Source organism: Carcharodon carcharias, chromosome 12, assembly GCF_017639515.1.
Source record: "Carcharodon carcharias isolate sCarCar2 chromosome 12, sCarCar2.pri, whole genome shotgun sequence".
Lineage (NCBI taxonomy): Eukaryota > Metazoa > Chordata > Chondrichthyes > Lamniformes > Lamnidae > Carcharodon > Carcharodon carcharias.
In genome coordinates, this window is record NC_054478.1 from 90301930 (window position 1) to 90326297 (window position 24368).

Below are 24368 nucleotides of genomic sequence, written 5' to 3' on the forward strand. Positions count from 1 at the left end.
AAAGCAACAATTTGTCACCTCCTCAGGGTTCCCATCCTGATCCTAGCCTGGATTGCCAGGTAGGCTTCAATTCTGCCCCTGGGTCTCACCAGCTCCACTGGCCATGCAGTGGGCTCCAGTGAAGTTCAGGACAGAGTGTGCAGAATTTTAATGGTGTGTTTGGCCAGTTCCCCTGGCAGCATGAGGCGGATGGCACACTGGATCTCCCTGGCCGAGATGGTGTGGCGTTTGTTGTAGTGAATAAGCCTTGGAAGCAATGTGCTCAAAAATGTCAACAATGAAGGAATTCATAACACTCCTGGCCTTGACGAGATCCTGGTGGAAGGGTGGACCTGAATCAGCACCCTGTATATGTAAGTGGAATAGCTCTGCTTGCGAGAGCTTCTCCGCTTCTTGTAAGTCTTCTTGGTGACTATTCAGTGACTGTTTTGACACCTTGCCCTTAGCCACAGCTGCCACCTCAGGCATTCCATCCGACTTGGACCAACTCAAGTCAGCTAGATGCAGGCCATCATCAACTGTACAATTGGCAATTAAGGCACTCAGGAGTATTTGGCAGCCACAAGGACTTCCATTCCATCAATGTCCAACTTGTGTACAACCACAAAAAGGTATTTCTGCAGCTGTGTGAAAAATTGCCACACAGCTGCCATGATGCTTTCATCCTGCAGCAGTCTACCATCCATAATCTCTTCATACCTCAAAGCAGAGTTATTGGCTGGCTGCTTAGAAACAAGGGAATCCTATTTAAAACATGGCCAATGATAGCCATTAGAAATCCAACCAATGAGGCCCAGATGTGATACAATGAAAGCTATATTGTAACCAGATGGACAAGACAGGGTGGGGAAAGGTGATGATTCTGTAGAGGAATTGGAGAAGGAGGAACAATATGTGGCAAGATACCTGCAGCAGTGCTCATTGCCCCCCAGGGTGCCTTGATCCTGATTATTGTGATGCCATTTGTGTTCCACCAGACCACCCATGTGCCAGCTACTTGCAAAGATCATTTCCCCCTCTACTCCACCTTGCGCTCCCTCCACCCACACTTCCCCTGACAACACAAAGCCATCCTGCAAATAGCCAAGCATTCCTTTCACAGTCCCTTGTTCCTCAATGTCAATTCATGTCTTACCATTCATCACAAGTGAAAAGGTCACTTGTCTATCAGCATTCAGCGACCAAAAATGGGCAACTTGGGATAGTGGGGGACAAAATAATACTTATGTGGCTTAAAATAAAGCAGAACTTTAACAACCTAACATCAGGTAGCACACTCATGTGCAAATCTTTAGCCTTCCTAGTACTTCTGCATGGTGCAACCCCTGTGCCTTCAGCAGAATTAAGGCAGGCTTCCCAATTTCCTGCTTTGACTGCTGGGCTGCCCTTTGCTGAAGTCTTCTGGATTTTGAGATCATGGGAACCCCATCAAAGACTGCTCCACCTAAAGCTGTGCAGGGGCAGGGTCAGCCATCAGGACATGAAGCAGCATGTGGGGTACTGAGTGAGGGGCGGGTGGCAAGGAGTGAGAAGTGGAAATGTTTGGAGCAGAATGCCCACTTCCATGTCCCCTTTCACCATCATTTCTCTCATGGATCAGCTGTACTTCCCTGCTAGTAATGAGCTGAAGACCACTTTGCTTCAGATTATTGGGGTGATGAATAGCCAAAGCTAAGGCATCTTGCTTCCTATTTGAGGCGGTGTTCATGATGGAGGCCTGCGTACACTTGTTTGATTGCTGCATTTGAAGGTCCACACAAGTGGCCACCATAGATAAAAACATCATTGCAATGGCCTGCTACATTATTCCACTCCCACTTGGGATGGACTCCCCCAATCTGTCTGCAAGCATTTGCAGTGTGGTTGGAAAACCTGCCAGTACATGGCACATTCTTTGCTGCAGCTCGGAAGTATCCTTTTCATCAATGGATCCTGAGGCATGGCTGAGCAGAGCTAAGAGCATCTTTGTGGCCTCCAATGCAAATTCACCACTGCGGTCCCTACCTCCATCATTTGCTCTTGCTCACTTTGGGGCTGGATTTAATAGTTGAAGTGATGGGCTTGTCCACTGGTTGGAGAGCCAATGGCAACCCTGCCGCAGCCATTCCTGGATGCCCTGACATAATTAAAAGCCAATCAGCCACCTGCCTGGTCAGTGTCGGAGTTCACGGATCCTATAGGGCTGATGTAACAGCCCTGAGAGCTGCCAGCCAATGAGAGAGTCATCAGGTCTTCAGTACTAGCAATGCCATCAGGTGCAGTGGACACTGTTGGTAATACACTAGGAGCAGCACTGGAGGTCCAGAGGAGAGGTGAAGTGGGATGGACTCAGCAGGGCCAGTCAGGTAGGCCCAGGAGAAGGGGGAGTGGGTCAGTTTAAAGTATTGAGCTATCTTCATACAGGGCAGTCCTTGCTGCCAGCTGGTCCCTCCATTGGGCACAGAGTGCTTGAGCAGGAGAGATGCCCCACTGCATGCCACTGGTAAGTTACCAACAGCATTAGGATGAATCCCTTAAGTGGCCCTTAATTAGCAACTTAAAAACCAAGTAATCACCTTAATAGGTGAACGTGTCACGCTACTCATCTCACCTGAACTATTTAGGTCATTAAACTGCTTCCTGTATTGAAGGCGCAAATGTGGTACCAAGCAAACGCTGCTGCTTACCTCAAGAGCAACTACCCCAGTAACACCACTATGTTTCACCAGCAGGTTTATTTCTCCAACCGTAAGGAAGAATATCTCCCTGTGAGCTCTCACATTGCCCAGCAGCACGGGAAGGCGTCACTAAAACAAGCCACAGCTTTTGAACTTCTAGACTCTATTCTGCCAATTCCTTCTGGTGTAGTCACCTTTTCATAATCCCATAAACTGTATGTCTGGAGAGTCTCTTTAAATACTGGATTCAAAGTTGACCCATGTGGGTCCAGCATCACACCTTGCAAACTAATTGTTTGAGAAACCTGGAAATGATATGGTAATGCAATGGTTGGGTTAAAAAGTCACTGACCAGACACTGGCTCTGGCTCTATTTCCACACCTGTGCCATTTCCAGGGCTTTACTTCCACCTCCTGCTTGTGGCAGGCTGAGGCTCCAGCTCCAAGATACCTTTCAGAAATTCCCAGATCACAATGTTCCTAGGTTCAGGCCTGGTATATGGTCCTTCCAGTATCCTCCCCCTGAAACCATAAACAAAAATACCTGGAAAAACTCAGCAGGTCTGACAGCATCTGTGGAAAGGAACACAGTTAACATTTCGAGTCCGTATGACTCTTCAACAGAACTAAGTAAAAATAGAAGAGAGGTGAAATATAAGCTGGTTTAAAGGTGGGGGGGACAAGTAGAGCTGGATAGAGGGCCAGTGATAGGTGGAGATAACCAAAAGATGTCACAGACAAAACGACAAAGAGGTGTTGAAGGTGGTGATATTATCTAAAGGAATGTGTTAATTAAGGGTAGAAAGCAGGACAAGCAAGGTACAGATAGCCTTAGTGGGGGTGGGCTGGGGTGAAGGAATCGAAAAATAAAACAATGGAAGGAAATACATTTAAAAATAATGGAAATAGGTGGGAAAAGAAAAATCTATATAGATTATTGGAAAAAACAAAAAGGAGGGGGAAAAATCAAAAAGGTTTGTGCAGGAGTGAAACATCATGAAATGTTGCAGCATTCCTTACTTTTACTTGAAATAACAATACTCAGAATACATTACGAAACCCATCATATGGCATCCAGCTGAAAAATGCATTGACAATATTACTGCAGCAGAAAAACCCCAAAAATAAAGAAGATTTTTGTTTAGCATTTTACATTGTTTACATTGAAGACCTGGGCAGCAGCAGGTTCTCCTGGCTGCCAGCTGGGCAGAAGACCACAGTTAAAGTGGCAATGACCAACCTGTGGCAACAAGAAGGCAGATATCACAGAATCTCACAGTGCAGAAGAGGCCCTTCGGCCCATCGAGTCTGCACTGACATGTGAGAAACACCTGACCTACCTACCTAATCCCACTTACCAGCACTTGGCCCATAGCCTTGAATGTTATGATGTACCAAGTGCTCATCCAGGTACTTTTTAAAGGATGTGAGGCAACCCGCCTCCACCACCCTCTCAGGCAGTGCATTCCAGACCGTCACCACCCTCTGGGTAAAAAAGTTTTTCCTCACATCCCTCCTAAACCTACTGACCCTCACCTTGAACTTGTGTCCCCTTGTGACTGACCCTTCAAGTAAGGGGAACAGCTGCTCCATATTTACCCTGTACTTGCCTCTCATAATCTTGTACACCTCGATCAGATCACCCCTCCGTCTTCTCTACTCCAATGAAAACAACCCAAGTCTATCCAACCTCCCTTCATAACTTAAATGTTTCATCCCAGGCAACATCCTGGTGAATCTCCTCTGCACCCCTCCAGTGCAATCACATGCTTCCTGTAATGTGGTGACCAGAACTGCACACAGTACTCCAGCTGTGGCCTCACCAAGGTTCTATATAATTCCAACATCACCTCCCTACTTTTGTAATCTATGCCTCAACTGATAATGGCAAGTGTCCCATATGCCTTTTTCACCACCCCACTAACATGCCCCTCCGCCTTCAGAGATCTATGGACACACACGCCAAGGTCCCTTTGTTCCTCAGAACTTCCTAATGTCATGCTATTCATTGAATGCTTCCTTGTCAAATTACTCCTTCCAAAGTGTATCACCTCACACTTTTCAGGGTTAAATTCCATCTGCCACTTATCTGCCCATTTGACCATCCTGTCTATATCTTCCTGTAGACCAAGACATTCAGCCTCACTGTTAACCACCCGGCCAATCTTTGTGTTATCCGCAAGCTTACTAATCCTACCCCCACCATAGTCATCTATGTCATTTATATAAATGACAAATAATAGGGGACCCAGCACAGATCCCTGTGGTATGCCACTAGACACTGGCTTGCAGTCACTAAAGCATCCTTCTGTCATCACCCTCTGTCTCCTGAAAATAAGCCAATTTTGAATCCACCTTATCAAATTACCCTTAATCCATGTGCATTTGCCTTCTTTATAAGTCTCCCATGTGGGACCTTGTCAAAGGCTTTGCTGAAATCCATATAAACTACATCAACTACATCTACACATCTGGTCACCTCCTCAAAAAATTAAATCAAATTTGTTAGGCATGACCTCCCTCTGACAAAGCCATGCTGACAATCCCTGAGCAAACCTTGCCTCTCCAAGTGGAGAAGGATTCTGTCCTTCAGAATTTTCTCCAACAGTTTCCCTACCACTGACGTGAGACCCACTGGCCTGGCTTCTCTCTACAACCCTTCTTAAATAGCAGAACCACATTAGTTGTTCTCCAGTCCTCTGGCACCTCCCCTGTAGCCAGAGAGGAATTAAAAATTTAGGTCAGAACCTCTGCGACCTCTTCCTTTGTCTCCCTCAACAGTCTGGGGCACAAATCATCTGGACCTGGATATCCAGGACAATTTCAGAACAGCTTCCTCACTGCGAGATGGAAAGATGATGGGCCCCACCATCTTATTTACCCAAACAGCATTATGGACAATGGATGCAAAGCAGATCTATTACTGGCTTGGATGTTGCCTGGTGAACCAAGGTTTGTGTTGTCCCCTGTTGAGTAATCAAGGCAGGGTTGGAAAATGTGCGACTGGAAGAAAAAGTAAAGGAACACTATAATAATTATCAAAGGGCCAGGAGAGTGATCACCTGATGCCATTATGGGTGATGTCAATGGCAAAGTTGGTGAGTGGGATATGGACAGGGCCCAGGCAGTGATTGACCCATTTGTATTAGGAGAGGCGAATGAAGCTGGAGATTGCCTTTGGGATTTTTGTGAGAAACTTTATTTGGTTTTGGCCAACACATGGTTTAAGATTCATCAAAGATGGCTGAATACCTGGACCTCACCGAATGGGCAAACTAAGAATCAGGTTGATTACATTGCAGTAGCAAAGCAATGGTGATCAATTCAAAAGAATTGTCAGATGTATCCCAGGAGCAGACTGTGACACTGATCATCATTTGCTAGTGATGATACTGAAGGTCAGAGTGGGCAAAAGGACAAGATGGGTTTTAATGAAACAACTGAATTTAGACAAGCCTAAAGATGATGAGGCCGTGCAGTATGCAAAGGAAATCACCAACAGGTTTTGAAGCTCTACAGATGGCAGCTGATGAAAGAACCACAAAAAACTGTTCTCCTGGATGTAGCAAAGGAAAGGTAGGATTTGTGCAGCCCATGAGACGGAAAGGATAGATATCAGATGAAACCTTTTCTCTGATTGAAGCCAAGAGGGAGGCAAACAGGAAAAAGGATGTGGATTGTTGCAAAGGTTTAAAGACAGAAGGTCAAAGAAAGCCGAAATGATTAAAGGGAAACAGTTATATGACTTGTTGCGATCAGAAAGGCAACATACAGGAACTTGTCCAAACAGTTTGACCAATTAGATGAAAGTTTCAACCTGGCCTGCATTATATTCAGTCAGTTTCCGGGAAGAATGAATCAGAAGTGAAAAACATTTCTGCACGTTAGCACAAATATTGTGAGTACTTTTACAAGGGTGGCGGTAAGTCGGAATTTAAAGGCCCAGTTAAATGTGAGACTTCTCCACTTTGAATTGAGGTATGGCAAGCCATTCATCAGATGGCTGGCCATTAAGGCCACAGACCTGGACAGTGCACTGGCAGAATTACTTGAGATGGCAGAAGTATTGGTACACACGAACTTACAAATTAGGAGCAGGTGTAGGCCATTCAGCCCCTCAAGCCTACTCCACCATTCACTAACATCATGGCTGATCTGATTGTATACTCAACTCCACATTCCCACCTACCACTGATAACCTTTTACCTCCTTGCTTATCAAGAATTCATCTAACCCTGCATTAAAAATATTCAAAGGGCAGAATTTTTCTCTCGTCTGGTGGACGCATGCCCAACCTGAACAAGAATAAAATAGTGCATGTAGAATAGATGACGTAGGGCGAGCATCCTGACGCCATCGTGCACTCTCGCAATATTTCACTTGGCAGGCACACGCGAGTTGGCAGTACACCAGCCAACATTTAAGAGGCCTATTAAGGCCCTTAATCAATTAATTAAATCAAATTTTTTGCTGCCCTTCCAACCGTTTGGTTGGCAGGCAAGCCACGGGTGGGATGAGGTTTCCAACAGGAATTGAAAATAAGATAAAAATGTTTAAATCTCATTTATAACGTGTCCCTGCTCCTGTGACAGAGTCACATGAGTGGGGACATGCTCACCTTAATTTTTAAACCTTTATTTGTACTGTTCTAAATCTTCAGCTTGCTGAGGCAGCTCTGTGCCATCAGGGAGCTGTCAGCGCGCACACCCACGTGCATGTGCAAACTCCTGAGCTCGCCCTCCTCCTGCCCCCAGCCCGGCAGCGCTCAGCGTTGCAGCCTGCGGTTCTCACTGTCTGGCCGTTAATTGGCCAGCCAGCGTGAAATTGCGGTCAGGGCTCGAATGCAGGTGGCGGTCGGTTTTGCAACCGCTCCCTGGTCCACCTGCCACGCCCGCCCGACGAGAGCAAATGTCAGTTCAAACACTCTGCTCCCACTGCCTTTTCAGGACGAGGGCTCCAAAAACTCTTGACTGTCTGCGAGAAAAAATTGCTCCTCATCTCTGTCTTAAATGGGTGATCCCTTAGTTTTAAACAGTGGCCCCTAGTTCCAGATTCTCCAACAAGAGAAAACATCCTTTCCACATCGACCCTATCAAGACCCCTCAGGATCTTACATGTTTCAATCAAATCGCCTCATACTCTTCTAAACTCCAGCAGATATAAGCCTAGCCTGTCCGATCTTTCCTCTTAAGATGACCCTCCCATTCCAGGTATTAGTCCAATAAACCTCTGAACTGCTTCTAATGCATTTACATCCCTCCTTAAATAAGGAGACCAATACAGTACACAGTACTCCAGGTGTGGTCTCACCAATGACCTGTATAACTGAAGCATAATCTCTCTAATTTTGTATTCAATTCCCTTCACAATAAATGATAAAATTCTAGTAGGTTTTCTAATTACTTGCTGTAGCTGCATACAAACCTTTTGCAATTCATACACCAGGACACTCATATCCCTCTGCATCTCTGCAATTTCTCACCATTTTGGTAATATGCTTCTCTTTTATTCTTCCTGCAAAAATGGACAATTTCACATTTTCCCAGATTATACTCCATTTTCCAGATTTTTGCCCACTCACTTAACCTATCAATATTCCTTTGTAGCTTCCGTATGTCCTCTTCACAACTTACTTTCCTACCTATATTTGTGTCATCAGCAAATTTGCCAACCATTCCTGCAATCCCTTCATCCAAATCATTTAAATAAATTGTAAAAAATTGAGGCCCCAGCGCTGATCCCTGTGGCACACAACTCATTACATCTCACCAGCCAGAAAATGACCCATTTATGCCTACTGTCTGTTTCCTGTTAGCTAACCAATCTTCTACACCTGCCAATTTGTTACCTCCTACACTATGAGCTTCTATTTTCCCACAATAAACTTTGATGTGACACCTCATCAACTGCCTTCTGGAAATCTAAGTACAGTACATCCACCAGTTCCCCTTTATCCACAGGATATGTTACTTCTTCAAAGAACTCAATACATTGGTTAAACATGACTTCCCTTTCACAAAACCATGTTAACTCTGCCTGATTACCTTGGATTTTTCTAAGTGCCCTGCTATAATGTCTTTAATAATAGCTTCTAACATTTTCCCCATGACAGATGTTAAGCAACTGACCTGTAGTTTCCTGCTTTTTCTCTCCCCACCTTTTTCAATAAAGGAGTTATAGTCACTATTTTTCAATCTAATAGAAGCTTCCCTGAGTCTAGGGAATTTTGAAAAATTAAAACCAATGTATCAGCCATCTCACTAGCCACTTCTTTTAAGACCCTGGGGGAAGTCCATCAGGACTTGAGGACTTGTCAGCCCGCAGCTCCAAAAATCTGCTCAGTACTACTTCCCTGGTGATTGTAATTTTCTTGAGTTTCTCCCTCCCTTCCATTTCTTGATTTACAGCTATTTCTGGAATGTTACTTGTGCCCTCTGTGGTGAAAACTGATGCAAAATACCTGTTCAATTCATCTCCCATCTCCTTATATCCTATTAATTCCCCAGACTCATTTTCTATAGGACCAATGCTCATTTTCCTTTTATAATATCATCAACATACTGAAGATTCAAAACTCGTTGCCCAATGATCAGTATCCCCATCTTTGCATCCATCAAATTTCTCCCTCATAACCATTTCTGCTAGGATGTTGAATAATTATGATTAGAGGACGTGCCCCTTTCTGAAACCATTTTTGACCTGAACCATTCTGAAAGCATGCTGGCAGTTCTGACTCCAGCTTGTTGCTTATGGCAAATCTTCATTGATTTTGTGGAAGGCATTCAATTCTGCCTCACATGAGAAACTCTCATTGGCAATGTTAGATATTGGATACCCACCATATTTAATGAATTTGCTTGCCATATCTTACTCGCTTGTGGAGTGTCCATGATTCTCTGAATGGTTGCCAGCTCCTGAATGTGAAGCCTTGATGAGTATAGATGTTAACAGATTTGGCGGTTGCGGCTTATCTGAACAGAATGTCTGGCTATTACTTTTACCTCTTAGTTTACCACAGAAAATGACACATTCAGCCACCTTAACAACATCAAGCACTATGAAGCATGTCATCTGCTACTGTGAGACTGTCAGTGCCAGGCTAACTCCTTTCCACTGTCTCCTTCCTCCCGGCCATTGCCAGGAGCAAAACCTTCCAGAAGAAGACATCTTGAAGGAGGCCAATCCTTCTGAAGAGGTGCTATCATGCTCCCCATTGCATTCCAGCACTGCCACAGAAATCGGCACCTGTGGCATAATCCTGATGTGGCATCAGGGGTCTCATCTGCCAGCTGGAGACCCAGCGAGAGACCTACAGTGTCTCTTTTCAGGAAGGTCCACAAGCCACATGACAATTAGGGCAGTGGTGAGGCCACCAGCAGACCTTTCCAAGGAATTAAGACCCAGGGGCAGAAGCCCAGCCTAGCAAGAAGCGAACAGCTCTTGCACTTTGCAGGGCTACTGAGAAGGTCGTGGCTGCTGCTGGAAGGACACTCCCCCAAGTCCTAGGATAATAGGGGACCAGATGACAGGTAAATAATGAGGGAGGAAGGGGTTTAATGGGGTGGGTGTAACGGGGAGGCAGGGCAGTGGTTTACTCTCAGCAGGACCCCATCCGCTTCCCAATGTCCAGTCTCTCAATCAGGCACTGACTACCTTTGATCGTGGGACCAGCCCTTCCATCCACACCCCACCCCGAGGTGACAAGTGGCCTGCACAAGTGGCCTCTAGTGCATGCATCATGGCAACAGGCCTGTTTGCAGTTGGGCTAATACCAACAGCAGTGGGATGAGACCCTTAAGTGGTCATTAATTGGCCCTTAATTGGCGGTGGGGTGGGAAGGGTGACCTTAGACACATTTGCAGATGCCAAAATCTTTTATGGTTCTGACTGTTGATATGCTACAGTAATGGTACTCCCTATTGAATAACAGCTGGGCACATATTTTGGTGACTTATAAAGAGGAACCTGACATACATGCAACTCATAGGGTATTTTCTAAACGAAAATGCCACAATAAAAAAGAAAATCAACTTTACACACAAGTGGAACTGAAGAGATCAACTGTATGATATAAAGTATGTTTTTTTTCATCTACATACCTTAATTATGTGGCCAGCAGTTGAATTAAATATTTATTTAACTTGCATATATTCTTCATTAATGGTGAAAGTCTAAATAAATTATTTTTCAATATACAAACCAGTAGAAATGCTAAGAAGTTATTGTCATTTTATTTCATTTTCTTTTCCAAATGGCTTTACCAACCATTTCCAAGAGAAAAATGTTTTGCTTTTGCATTTGAGTAATGAATGGTACAAAAGGTCCAGGTTCTCTGTTTATTTACTCTGGTACAATTATTTATATTCTGTACAGTGACTGCAACCTAGGAGACAAAGCACAATTACAGAGAATATTGAACTAATGCATATACACAGGAAAACATTCACCACATAGTCTAAATACAAAAGCAATTCCATTTCATATTTTTGACTTAATTCATTCTTGTACAACATTTTGCAGCTTATCCTCCTCCTAATTTTCTATTCTAATTCTTTTCTTCCAATTTCTCCCAATCTCTCCCCTTATTTCCTCTCCTGAGGAGGTTAATTCCTTCAAAGAGTTTGACTCCATGGTGCTCATCACTGTCTGAGATCTTGCCACTATTAATTATTAATCCTGCGCAATCTCAGACAGGAATAAATGTCCACAGGAGGATTGGACAGCGTCACTTCAACTGAAAACCATGCAAAATCACTGTTTTTCTGGTGTTTGATCGAGAATAAAGTAGTGATTCCATTTTCTTAAAGGATAAAAATAAAATCTTCCTAAGTGGAAATGACTAAATATCTTTCTTACAAGCTTTTTTGTAATTTTTTTTTCAATGAGTTTAACTTAATGTTGTCCTCAAACTGTTCTTACTTCACTACAGTGTTTTGCTGTCATATTTAGTCAGAAGCAGTTTGAATGTTTTATATTTGAAGTCAATAAAAAAGTTCCTCCATGGTTGATGAAAATCAGATATTTCTACTATAATGGATCAGGTAAAGCAGTTACTGATGTCATTAAATAAATACAACAAATGTATAAATAAATAAACACTAAAAATAAGAATTAGACTACTCTGATTACTTGACAACTCATAAGATTAAATGGTGAGGCATTACAATTTAATTATATTTCAGCAATTAACTCTTTCAAGACTAGTATTACCGAGGCAAAGTATTATGGCCAAACGACTCATTTTTCAATCCAGGAAGCGTTGTTTTTAATCAACTCTATTTGTATCTATCATGGCTTAGCATTAGGTTACAAGAATTACAAAATGAGTGACTTATGTCTGTACAAAGGTCTCACTTGAACTGTTTGAAATTGTAATTTCTTGTTTTTAAATCTCATGCTGGTATTTTTCCTTATTATTAAATGTTGTGAACGTATTCAAAAACACCATATATTTCTTCCATAGATGCTTGTTTTGTGCGTTTGTATCAGATCTAAAAATGTGTTTCTTCTAATGTGTAAAGCAAGTCTTGAATGCTTTAGTATCTTTAATCTGTAGTATGTTTGGTTGGGAAGTCCAAAGAGGCCCTTCCGATTTCAGATTAGCAGAAAGCCCGGAGAAATTATGCAGCTGTGGTTTTCTTTGAGGTTCACATCAATGTTCTGCTGAAGTTACTGTGGGACATTGGGGGAACTCAGTGTAATGACAGTGACCTGGATTTTGCCATTTTAATGATAAATGATCAGAATTCACTCTCATTACAACTGCAAAACTGACAGCAACTTGTGACATTTGTACATGTGCAGTTAAATGTATGAATCCAGACGCTGTTGTCAGTGATTCCCTGCTCCTCCAAGCAATAAACAATTGGAGTCCCCAAAGATGGAAATATTTAGATATCACTTGAATTGATGTGAACTTCTATTTTTGATGCTCTAAATGCACCATAAAAGCCCAAGGTAAAAGTTATGTCTTGTTGAATTATGTGAAATTATGTTTTTAAGAGCGGAATCAAGTGAAAAGCTCTCCATTGCTTGAAGTCATACCTAGCACAAAGGAAGTTGGTTGTTGGAGGCCCATTATCTTGGCTCCAGGACATCACCACAGGAGTTCCTCAGGGCCAACCATCTTCAGCTGCTTCATAAATGACCATCCCTCCTACATAAGGTCAGAAATGGGGACATTCATTGATGATTGCAGAGTATTCAATATCATTCATGATTTCTTAGATTCTGAAGCAATCCAGGGCTCCATGCAGCAATTAGACAAGATTCGGATTGGGTGATAAGTGGCAAGTAAAATTTGTGCCACACAAGTGTCAGACAATGGCCATTTCTAACAAGAGAAATTCTAATCATCTCTTCTTTACACACAATGGCAATAGCTTCATTGAATCCCTCACCATCAACATCCTGGGAGTTAATATTTGAACAAGAAACTGAACTGGACCAGCCAAAAAAATACTATGGCCACAAGAGCAGGTAAGGGACTGGGAATTCTGTGTCAAGTAGCTCACCTCCTGACTCCCCAAAGTGTGTCGACCATCTACAAGGCACAAGACAGGAGTGCCATGGAATACTCTCCACTTGCCTGGATGAGTGCAGCTCCATCAGCAGTCAAGAAGCTCAGCACTATTCAGGGCAAAGAAGCCCACGTGATTGGTACTCCACCCACCACCCACATTCACTCCCTCTGTCACTGGTGCAGAATTGCAGCAGTATGTACCATCTACAAGATGCACTGCAGCAACTCGCCAAGGCTCCAACAACAATACCTTCCAAATCTGTGACTGTTACCACCTAGAATACGCTTGTCCAACTAGTTGCCTGCGGGCCAGATTGTGGCCCCCGAAGCCAGTTTTCAAAATGCCAGTCAGACAGGTAAGTCTGCAAGGAGATGCTCCTCCAATCACAGGCTGTTCCTCTCCATGTTTGCTGCTGATAGGCTCGCCAGTGGCGTGCAGGGGATAAAGAGGCTTTCCTTCTGGGGAAGATGAGGTGGCAAACAAGAGTGCCAGGGCCCGGCAGCAGACCAGAGTGTCGGGGTCTGGTGGCAGGGGGACTAGGGTGCCAGTGTCTGGGGCAGACCAGAGTGTTGGGGTCTCGGAGATGGGAGCGGGGAGGTGAAGGGGGACCAGCGTGCCCGGGTTTCAGTTGAAATTGCACCCGGGCCTGGGTGAGGGCGGGGGGACAGAGTGCTGGGGCCCGGTGGGTGGGAAGAACCAGGGTGGTGGGACAAGGAGGAGGACAAGGCTTCCGAGAGTACTGAGGAGGAGAGCCGGCTGCGAGGCCTGGGACTGAAATGCTGCAGAGCCCAGGGTTAGAGGAGGAGGGGAGGAGGGGAGGTGGGGAAGAGGTTGGCTGGCATGTGTTAGAGATTGAGTGTGTCTGTGTGTGTGTGTATGTGTTTGTGTGTGTGTGTGGAGTGAGAGAGAGAGTGTGCATCTGCTTTACTCCCAGTCTCAGGTCTCTCACTGACTCTCACTATCACACACCAGCACATACTCACTCCACACTCACAGTGGGTGAGGGTGAATGAGTGAGCATCCCGAGACTGGGAGTAAGCCCGGCACGCACACTCTGATCCTCTCACACTCTGGTCATTTTTATTAATAACTCTTTTTTTAAATTAACAATTTATTGATGAGATTGCTTTATTTTTGCTAAGCAATTGTTTTGTTTCTTGATACCTCAACTTTTTTTGAAATTCAGTTTCATGTTGTGCCAAATTTTATCTTTCCGAAATTTGCTCATTGAGTGACCCCCCCCCACCACACCCCCCCCGCCCCCCAACTCCACAAGAGAAACAATTGGAGCAGCCTGGCTTAGAAGGACAAAGACAGCAGATACATGGAAGCACCAGCACCTGGAAGTTCCCCTCCAAAGCAATCATCATCCTGACTTGGAAATATATCACTATTCCTTCACTGCCACTGGGTCAAAATCCTGGATCTCCCTCCCTGACAGCACTGTGGGTGCACCTACATACATGGACTACAGCAGTTCACCTCAATCTTCTCAAGGGCAATTAGGAATGGGAAATAAATGTTGGCCTTGCCAGCAACACTCACATCCCACGAACAAATAAAACAAAGAATTAAAACGTGATTGGCTGTTTAACCTGCTTGATGACATCACTGTTGCTGTGAGGCAGAGGTCAAATTAATGGAAGGAAACATGCAATCTATACCAGGGAGATCACTACACTCGTGGGCAGCTTTTTTTGAGGTGAGGTGAGCACCGTCAATTTGCTACTGCTCACAAAATGTGGGTCTGGTTCTGAACAACTTGTTTGAGAATATTAAGTGCAAATATTTCGAAATAAAGTAATTTGAAAGAATAATACGTCCTCTCAATGACTGTAGTTTATATTTATTATATATTAGTTTATATTTATCAGGAAGATTCTTAAAATTAGCTCTCCATATGCCCCTCATAATATCAAAAAAATCCCAATATTCAGCACTAGAAATGAAAACATTTTGTAAATATCAGGTTCTAAGGATGAACCAAATCTAAAATAATGATGGTGAATAGAAATGGAGATTCTTTTGCTTGTTCATAACAGGCAGAAATTTTTGCTCGGCATGCAGGCACGCGTCTGACCCGCTTGGGCATGAAATAGCTCGTGATGATATTGGGCGAGCGGCCCGACATCACGTGATATTTCGGTCGGCAGGCGCATGCGAGTGTCGGAAGCGCGCCTGCTGACAATTAAGAGGGCTATTAAGGCCATTAAAGTGGTAATTAACTGAGATTTTTCGTTGTCTGTTGGCGGGTGGGCGAATCTGGCCTTTGCATTTTGCAGGAAATTTCATTCACAGGCGGGATGAGATTTCTGATATTAATTTTTTAAAAAAATGTTTGCACAAAAATTTCACCATCCATATGTTCTGGTGACTGATTCTGATGCGTGGGCATTTTTTTCCCGGTTTTTAAAATTTTTATCTTTTTGCATTTAAATTCATCAGCTCCCTGAGGCAGCTCTCTGCCTTTAGGGAGTTTTCATTCTGCGCTCCCCTGCACCCACACTGACTTCAGCACTTGTCCTCCTCCCGCCCCTATCTCAGCACACAATTCACGCTGGCTGACCGTTAATTGGCCAGCCAGCATGAAACCGTGGTCGGGGGCCGATCAGGGTTGGGGGTCCGTCTCCCGACCACCCCTGGGCCCTCCGATCATGGGCGCCCACCGAATTAAAAATCCTGCCCCACATTTTCAATGAAACCCCAGGAAAGCACATGAATACTGTTTAAGCCGTTTTCTCCGGGCTTGTCCACTAAAGATACAATGGATGAGTGGGTGAATCCCCAGGCAAATTCAGCCCCAAAGTGCCTCAATGCAAAAGGAAAAAAGTCTTTGCTCTCATTTTAAAAGAAGGATGTAAGAGTGATGAATGAGATTTCAACACAAATGTACTGTTGGCAAAAATCGTCAGATCAGATTGGATGTCTTCCAGTGCTATAACATTCAGCTTAAATTAGCAAAATGCTGACTGCTGTCTGTTCACAATGGATTAGCATTCAACAGATACAATGCCGGTGCAAATTTTGAAAGGTCATAACAGCAAAAGTGGGCGTACACTTCAGCACACACAGCATTAATAAATTATTGAGTAAACATCTAAATTTCCTTTATCTTTTATTAATAACTTTACCATAAAGGTCTCCATGATTCATTGATATAACATCAAAGGTGTAGTGTATTTATAAACGCATGAAACATGCAAGGTGAGATTACACTTGTATGTGACGTGGCTCTGAGTAATGCTAACATAACTTTGTGGTATGATCTTTGCACCACTATTGATTTTCGAATTTAGATTCTGTCTATCTTGATGTCATTTTACAATAGTGGCGCCCAATTGCCTAGAAGCAGGGAGATAAATAAAAATAAAACAGTCTCAATGTAATACTGTGGCTGTTTTTATGTTGTGCTGACATCAATAAGTAACCAGACAAATGAGTCTTTATACCAGTGCAACTCTGATGCACAGAGCTTCCACTAAATGTTTCATTCCAAAGCTGAGGGTGTTAACAGTTTCAGCTGAGAAAAAAACTAAAGCCTAAAGATTCACTGTGTTTCCTGAGGCTAGAAACTTTCTTGTCTGCTGTCACAGTGCTGTTTCTATATTGTTTACTGTTATAGTCAAGGAAATACAATGGTGGAAAGATTAGTCGCGCTACTCAAATTTTACGTTGTGCTGAGCTGAATTTTTTAGGATATGAAAGCACCATTATCAAAAGCACTTTTATCCAGAGTACAGCGTGGGCCCAAAAAACCTGCAACCTGATGGCTAGTCCTGTAAAAAAACAAAAAACTCTAGTCAAATGGCAAGGTTATTGAAGAGGAAATTGTTAGATTAAATAGTTCAGAGAAAGACGAAACAAATCATTTCTCCAGGTCTTAATTTTAAAGAAGAGCAGGGCCATGCAATCATGTTCATGTTGCTTGAAGTAATGCACCAGCAGTGTTGGAGGGATGCTTGGTAAAGGTGCAGTAATCAACTTCTAATCATTCCAGCACCATGCCACGATCTATCATTCTAAAGGATCAAAAAGATACGTTTTTATATCTCCACATTTTTAAACATTACTGATAGCAATACTTATTGCTCTGTGATTAGCTTTCAATGATAACAATGTTTTGTGATGGTACTTCACCATCTCAAAAAATTATTATTAAAGTTCAACAAAATATCTCCATTCCTGTTATATTAAAATAATATACAGTGGGGACAATCATAAGCTTCATTTACCAAATCATGCGGAACTTCTACATCACTGCTTAGTAAACGTTCATTGTACACAGCTGACATTGGCTTGCTTTTGACAATATGTTGATTGATGCCGGGCACTTTTCAAATGTGCTCAATGCAAAAGCATGTGAGTGTTTAACATTTGAAAAACTGTGTCATTAAAGTAATAGTATCATGATAAACATTGAACAACAGTTGCACAAAAGGGCTTGAATCCACTAAGCAAAATAGACTAGAGCACACACAGAAACAGGAATAAACCATTTAGCCCCTCAAGTCTGTGTCACCATTCAATGAAACATGCTGATGTGCAGCTTAACACTACGGGCAGAATTTTGCCCTTGATGGGCGGGTGGGCCCCACTGGCTCGGCGGCGGGTGGGCCCCACTGGCTCGTCGGCGGGCAGGAAGCCGATCGCCGCCGCCGAGAAGGGCCCCGCTGCCATTTTAAGTGGGCGGGCCAATGAAGGCCCGCCCAGCAGGTTGCCCGACGGGAAGCACTATGAGCTTTCTATGTGGCGTGGTGGGGGGGGAGATTCCGCAATTGTCAGAGTGCACTCTTTCACGCATGCGCACAAAAGAGCACACATCTCCCTGAGAATAAGTGCTGCCTCAGTGTTTCAAACTTCAAAAATAGAATAATAAAAAAATTAACATGTCCCCCTCATGTGACAATGTTACACAAGATGGGACATGTTAATAAATATCACAAAAACTTTACTAAACTTTTTTAAAACAGACATGAAACCTCATTCAGTCAGTGGACGAGGTTTCATGTTTTTTCAGAAGCCCGCTGGGGCTCCTGGCCTGTCCATCAGCCTTAAGGTTGGATGGGCAGGGCTTTTAATTGTTTTAATTATGCTGTCAATGGCCTCAATTGGCCATTGACATGTCAGCGGGCGGACAGCTGATTTTGCTGTCCGCCTGCCTTCCTGAATATTTAAATGGGGCGGATTGACATCGTGGGTTCCACCCAACGTCATCCTGTGTCATTTTCACATCAGCGAGCGGGCCCCACCCCCAGCTCGCTGACGGAAAAATTCTGCCCTACATGTCTGCCTTTGCCCCATATCCCTTAATAAATTTAGTTAACAAAAATATTTAGCAATCTCAGTTTTTAAATTAACATGATTTCAAAATTAGCATTAATTGCCATTTGCAGAAGAGCATTCCAAAATTTGACAACCTGTTGTATTTAGAAGTATTTTCTAATTTCACTCCTGGAAATGTCTGGCTCTATTTTTTGACTATGCCCCCTTGTCCTAGACTCCTCAACCAGCAGAAATAGTTTATTTCTATCTATCTTATCAGTTAACCTTAATAAAAACAGAAAATGCTGGAAATGCTCAGCAGGTCAGGCAGTATCTGTGAAGGGAATCAGAAATGAATATTTTGGGTCAATCATTGGCCCAGAATATTTAACTCTATTTCTCATGGCACAGATGCTGTCTGGCCTTCCAGGTGTTTCCAGCATGTTCTGTTTTTATTTCAGATTTCCAGCATCTGCAGTATTTTATTTTTGTATTAGTGTTCACCTTAATATCTTTAAAACTTTGATGACCCGACCCCTAAGCCTTCTAAATTCCAGGAATAAAACCCAAGTTTATGTAATCTCTCCTTGTAATTTAATCTTTGGAGTCCAGGGGCAGAATTTTACACCTTGTGGGCGGGTGCGTGCCCGACCCGATCGGGCGTAAAATAGCACAATATTTTGCTCAGTGGGCATGCGCAAAAGTCAGAAGTCCATCCACCAACAAATAAGAGGGCCACAAAGCCCACTAACGGCACAATTGCCTCTGATTTTTTGTGGCCCGTCCAACCTTACGGTTGGCGGACAGGTGAATCAGCCAGGCAGACTTTACATTTGTCATCAAACCTCATCAAAGGGTGGGATGAGGTTTCTGTTATTAAATAAAATAAAGATAAAAATATGTGGATAGCATTTTTATGATCGATATGTTCAGGTGCCTGATTGTGATGCTTGGACATTTTTTTCCTGATTTTCAAAACTTTATTTCATGGTTTTCGGGTCTGCCTGAGGCAGCTCTCTGCCTTCAGGGGGCTTTCTCTCAGTGCTCGCCCATGTCCATGTTGATGTCATTGCCTGCACTCCTCCTGCCCTCACCCCAGCAGCGCTGAGCTTTTCAATGCGTGCTTCATGCTGGATGGCTATTAGTTGGCCAGCAAGTGTGAAATCACGGTCCAGGGGGTGGGGGGGGTGGTGGGTGGGGGGAGAGGGGAGAGAGGGGGAGGAGGAGGGGGGGTGGGTGGAAACCGATCATGTTTCCTGGCCGATCCTGGGCCTGCCAATCGTGCCTGTCCGCCAAGCTGAAAATTCAGGCCCAGGTATCATTCTGGTAATACTAAGCTGCACTCCCTCCAAAGTGGTCTATCCAGGGCTTTGTATAGCTGAAATGTTTTCTAGCCCTCTACATAGAAAGACCAGCACTCCATTTGCCTTTTTAGCTATTTTCATATATATGGATTTTCTTTCTTCCCCATGTTTTGTCACTCCTAAGCCAATCAGCTTCCAAGTTGAAGGTCGAGGTGGTCTAGCCACAGTTTTCTTGATGATCAGCATCCGTTGTGCTTTATTGCACAATGTTATGCACAGTTTAACCAGGCTGATCTGGATGTACTAGTTTCCTATTGGAGAGCAACTCAACTTTACAAAGCCAGAGGGATGACAAAACACGCTACATTAAACCAAAGAAGTCTGCATGGCTGATTGACTTGGAATTCAAGCTTACAATCTAATCGAGAGCAAAGCATTGAAATACTCCAACTAACTATCGGGATTTAAACTAATCACTGCATGGAGTTACATATTTCAGGCTTTTGACTAAATGGAATAAGGAAGTAGACATCTGCGTGAACACAATGCTTGGTTTATGATGGACATTCTCACCTTAGGTTTATTCCATTCAGGCTTCATTTGCTCAGTAAAACCCCAAATATTCTGACCGAGCTTACATGAAAAATAAATGTAGTCATCACCTCAGTATTCATGTAGGGCTGTATCCTTGGAACCTTTTCTGAGCTAGTTGTGTATAAAAGCAGCTTTTTGCTCCAGTATGCCTTTGCTATTATTCATTGAATCTTCTGAGTCTTTAAAGTGTTCCGTCTCTCCTGAAAGTAACAGTTTAAATTAAAACTAAATTCTTTTACAAAAATATGGATGTTACACAAGAGATGGATAGCATAAAGCTTGGTATTAACATTGTACTTCAATAAAAGTCTCTCCCTTATTCCCTTTCTGAGATTTTGCCTGGACATTTGTTCCTATGCTGCAATCAATTCTGCTCTGCTGTTGGTCACAGAAGGGGTTCCTCTTTGGTAGCCGCTGGTGCATGCCTTTGCCCAGTACTGACCTAAAATCACAATTGAGATCCTACGTACATCATAGGTCATTGATAGACATTTGAAATGGGCCCAGTGCCTGACACAGGCAGGCAAGCCAGCACACCAGAGTTATGCCTAAAAGGCAGCAAGCACAGTGATAATGGATCAATATTTCCCAACATTGTCTGGTGCTACAGCCCTATCTCCATGGGGTACAAGACCTCAAAATCTACCCATATACTGAAAGTAATTGTTTCTTATCCATATATTTGCTACTTTATTATAAGAGTGAAAGAATGACATTATAGTTTGTCTCCTGTTATGATCAGGTGAGGAACGGTTAATTAGCTCCACTCTTTACCCAATACTCATTTGACCACAATAGGTTTAAATTTTTTAAGAAGGATATGCTTGGCAATTCATTGAGTCTTTAACCATTTACATACTTGACCATAAAAGACACACAAACAGGTTTTCTTGAGCTGTTGAAAAGAAAAGAGGATAGTATTTATCGAACTTGACCCAACACTCCAACATCCACACAGAGACACGTTTGAATTGCCAGCTACTTTATCCAGTTAGTAGCTGAGCTAGATGGACCTCAACAGTCCAAGGGCTGATCCCCAACCTATCCTGAGTTGGACGATTTAAGCCAGGGTGGCAGTAGTGGTAATACATTGTCCTTGGGCTAGGGCAGGGAAAATAAGCCATGGTTCCCACCACTAAGCCTGTTTGGTGAGCCCTGATGGAAGCAGTAGCAGCAGTCAGTGAAGCCCGAGGACCAGGGCAACAGCCTTGAATGAGGCCTGAGGACCAGAGTGGCAGTGAGTGAGTGAAGCCTGAGGGCTGGAATGGCAGTGGTGAATGAGGCAGGATGGGCAAAAGGGGAGAGAGAGAGACTGCAGAAGTAGGAAAGTGGCTGAAAGGCCAGTGAATTCATTTGATTGCCATTGAGTGCTTTTGAGTGCAAACAATCACTTCTGAACACTAACGATCACTTCTCAAGTCTAATGATCATTACTACAAATTTACCAAAGCTGTGATGGCTTTTGAGTGCCTTGATGTTTCCTGAAGTAATCAAGAGAAATAAAAATGCATTATGATGATATTAAACAAAAGCAGAAAATGCTGGAAAAACTCAGAAGGTCTCACAGCATCTGTGGAGAGAAAGACAGAGTTAACTTTTCGAGTCCATATGACTCTTCTTCTTTCGGACTTGAAACGTTAACTCTGTTTCTCTCTTCACAGATGCTGTTAGACCTGCTGAGTTTTTCCAGCATTTTCTGTTTTTGTTTCAGTTTTCCATCATCCGCAGTATTTTGCTTTTATGATGATGTTAATTAATGGCAATTGGGTGCTTTTGATGGCAAATGATTGTTTCTGCCATTAAAAACTCATTCCAAAATACACCTTTTGATGTCAAATGACATCAGTGATATTACTGAATGATATTAGTGCATTTGAATACAAAGTGATGTCAACATTTTCTGGTACGATGTGCTGGTAACTGATTCAGGTAGATTTGGTGACAGTTGATGCTTTTTGTTGTTTGTGAGGTAGCAACTGTTTCTTCTTAGGTTCATGCAGAGAACAGAGGACATGAGCAAATAAATGTGTCATGCTGTCTACATCCTTTCTTTTTCATGTTGTATAATCATGGTTTGTAAACACAATCATGTCAAATGGCACATGTCACAAGTTCTGCATCATCTTCTAATCTTCACAGACGACATGCCATCCTGTGCACACCAAAATAAACTGCTTATCAGGAACTGGTCTTGGAGTTTACACCTGTACTAACCTGCACCCTTCAATTATGCAGAAGGTTTGTCAGTAAACATAACGGGCAGAATTTTATGTATGACATGCGGGTGGCAGACACTGCATGTCAGCGCTTAAAATGTCACGCACTGACATTGGGTGAGCATCGTGATGTCAGCGCACGGCATTGCGATATTTAGGTGGGCAGGCACGCAATGAACACAAAACAAAAACAGAATTACCTGGAAAAACTCAGCAGGTCTGGCAGCATCGGCGGATAAGAAAAGAGTTGACTTTTCGAGTCCTCATGACTCTTCAACAGAACTAGGTGAATCCAAGGAAGGGGTGAAATATAAGCTGGTTTAAGGTGTGTGTGTGTCGGGGGCGGGGGGGGGGGGGGGGGGGGGGGTGTTGTTGGGTGGGGGGAGAGAAGTGGAGGGGGGTGGTGTGGTTGTAGGGACAATCAATGAAACCCGACACGCACCCGCCATTAATTAAAGGCCTTGTTAAGGCCCTTAACTTGGCAATCAATGCCGATTTTGAGGCACCCATGCGATCTTTGGCTTGGCACACGGGTGCAAAGGGTAGGCAAGTAAGTGACTTTTTAACAAACCTCATCCACGGGTGGGATATGTGGGCTCAGAGGGGTTGTTAATGTTTTATCTGAAGTATTTAATGCAGAAAGTGTTTTAAACTTGCCTGTGTGATTGGTAGCAGTTCAGACCGACTTCCAATAGCTTTCTCTGTACTTTGAAGCTTCAGCTCACCAGTCTGCAGACAGTAATCTTTATCGGGCCTGCAGCTTTCCAGAGGCCTCCATTTAACCTGGGGGTGTGGATTCTAACATCTCCACTGGAGACAGCTCCTCTGAGGAGGAAGGGAGGGATAGAATAAGGAAGAGGCCAGGAGTGGACCATCAGCCTCCAGGGGAGCCACCTTTGGGAGGCCAGGTGCAGGCACAAGGGGCGCAGGGCCAAGAGGTTGTTCAAGGTGGAAGGGGCTGCAGAAGACGCCACTATCCTGCTGCCAGGGTATACAGGCAGTGAAGCAGCTACCTCAATATGACTGAGGTGCAGTGCCGAAGGAGGCTCCGACTGTCAAGGGGGACAGTGAGCTATATCTGTCAAATGATTGGTCCTGAGATCTCCCCTAACTATATGGGTGGACACCCCATGCCAGCAGCTCTGAAGGTCACAGTTGCCCTCCACTTCTATGCATCTGGCTCCTTCCAGGGCTCAGTGGGTGATCATTATGGTGTCTCCCAATTAGCTGTCTACACTTGTGTAAAGCAGGTTACAGATGCTCTGTTCAGGTGTGCATTGACCTTCATCCACTTCCGCTGTGACCAGGCAAGTCAGGCACAGCGAGCCAGAGGCTTCACAGCCATTGCTGGCTTCCCCCATGTACACATGTGGGCCATCAAGGCGCCAGCAAGTGAGCCCAGTGCCTACATCAACAGGAAGGGCTTCCACTCCATGAACGTGCAGATAGTGTGTGATCACAGGATGCAGATTCTGCAAGTCTGTGCAAGGTACCCTGGCAGCTCCCATGGCGCCTACATCCCCAGACACTCCCAGGTGCTGGGGCTCTTCAGTGCTCCAGCCCGGCTGGATGAATGGCTGCTGGGTGACAAGGTCTAAACCCTCAGAAGGTGGCTCATGATGTCTCTCCACCATCCAAGAACAGAAACTGAGCAGCGGTACAATAGGAGCTAGGGCACCACAAGGGTTGTGGTGGAGAGGGCCATCGGTCTCCTCAAGATGAACTCCTGATGCCTGGACCGCTCAGGGGGCACACTCCAGTACCCCCCAGATCGCTTCTCTCTGAGTGGTAGTCTGCTGTGCTCTGCACAAT

At 43.9% G+C, this 24368-nt stretch overlaps 1 protein-coding gene across 3 annotated transcripts in view; it reads right to left on the reverse strand.

The window, feature by feature from the left end:
• Positions 1-16282: 16282 nt before the first annotated feature.
• pde1a (phosphodiesterase 1A, calmodulin-dependent) overlaps positions 16283-24368 on the reverse strand; it is a 522967-nt gene continuing 514881 nt past the window's right edge. For all 3 annotated transcript variants that reach the window (XM_041200982.1, XM_041200980.1, XM_041200981.1), the window contains 2 exons: positions 20409-20540; positions 16283-17199 (listed from right to left, as the gene is read on the reverse strand). In XM_041200982.1, coding sequence (XP_041056916.1) covers positions 20452-20540 — 89 coding nt within the window. In that variant the 3' untranslated portion in view covers positions 16283-17199; positions 20409-20451. The remainder of the gene's footprint in view (positions 17200-20408; positions 20541-24368) is intronic.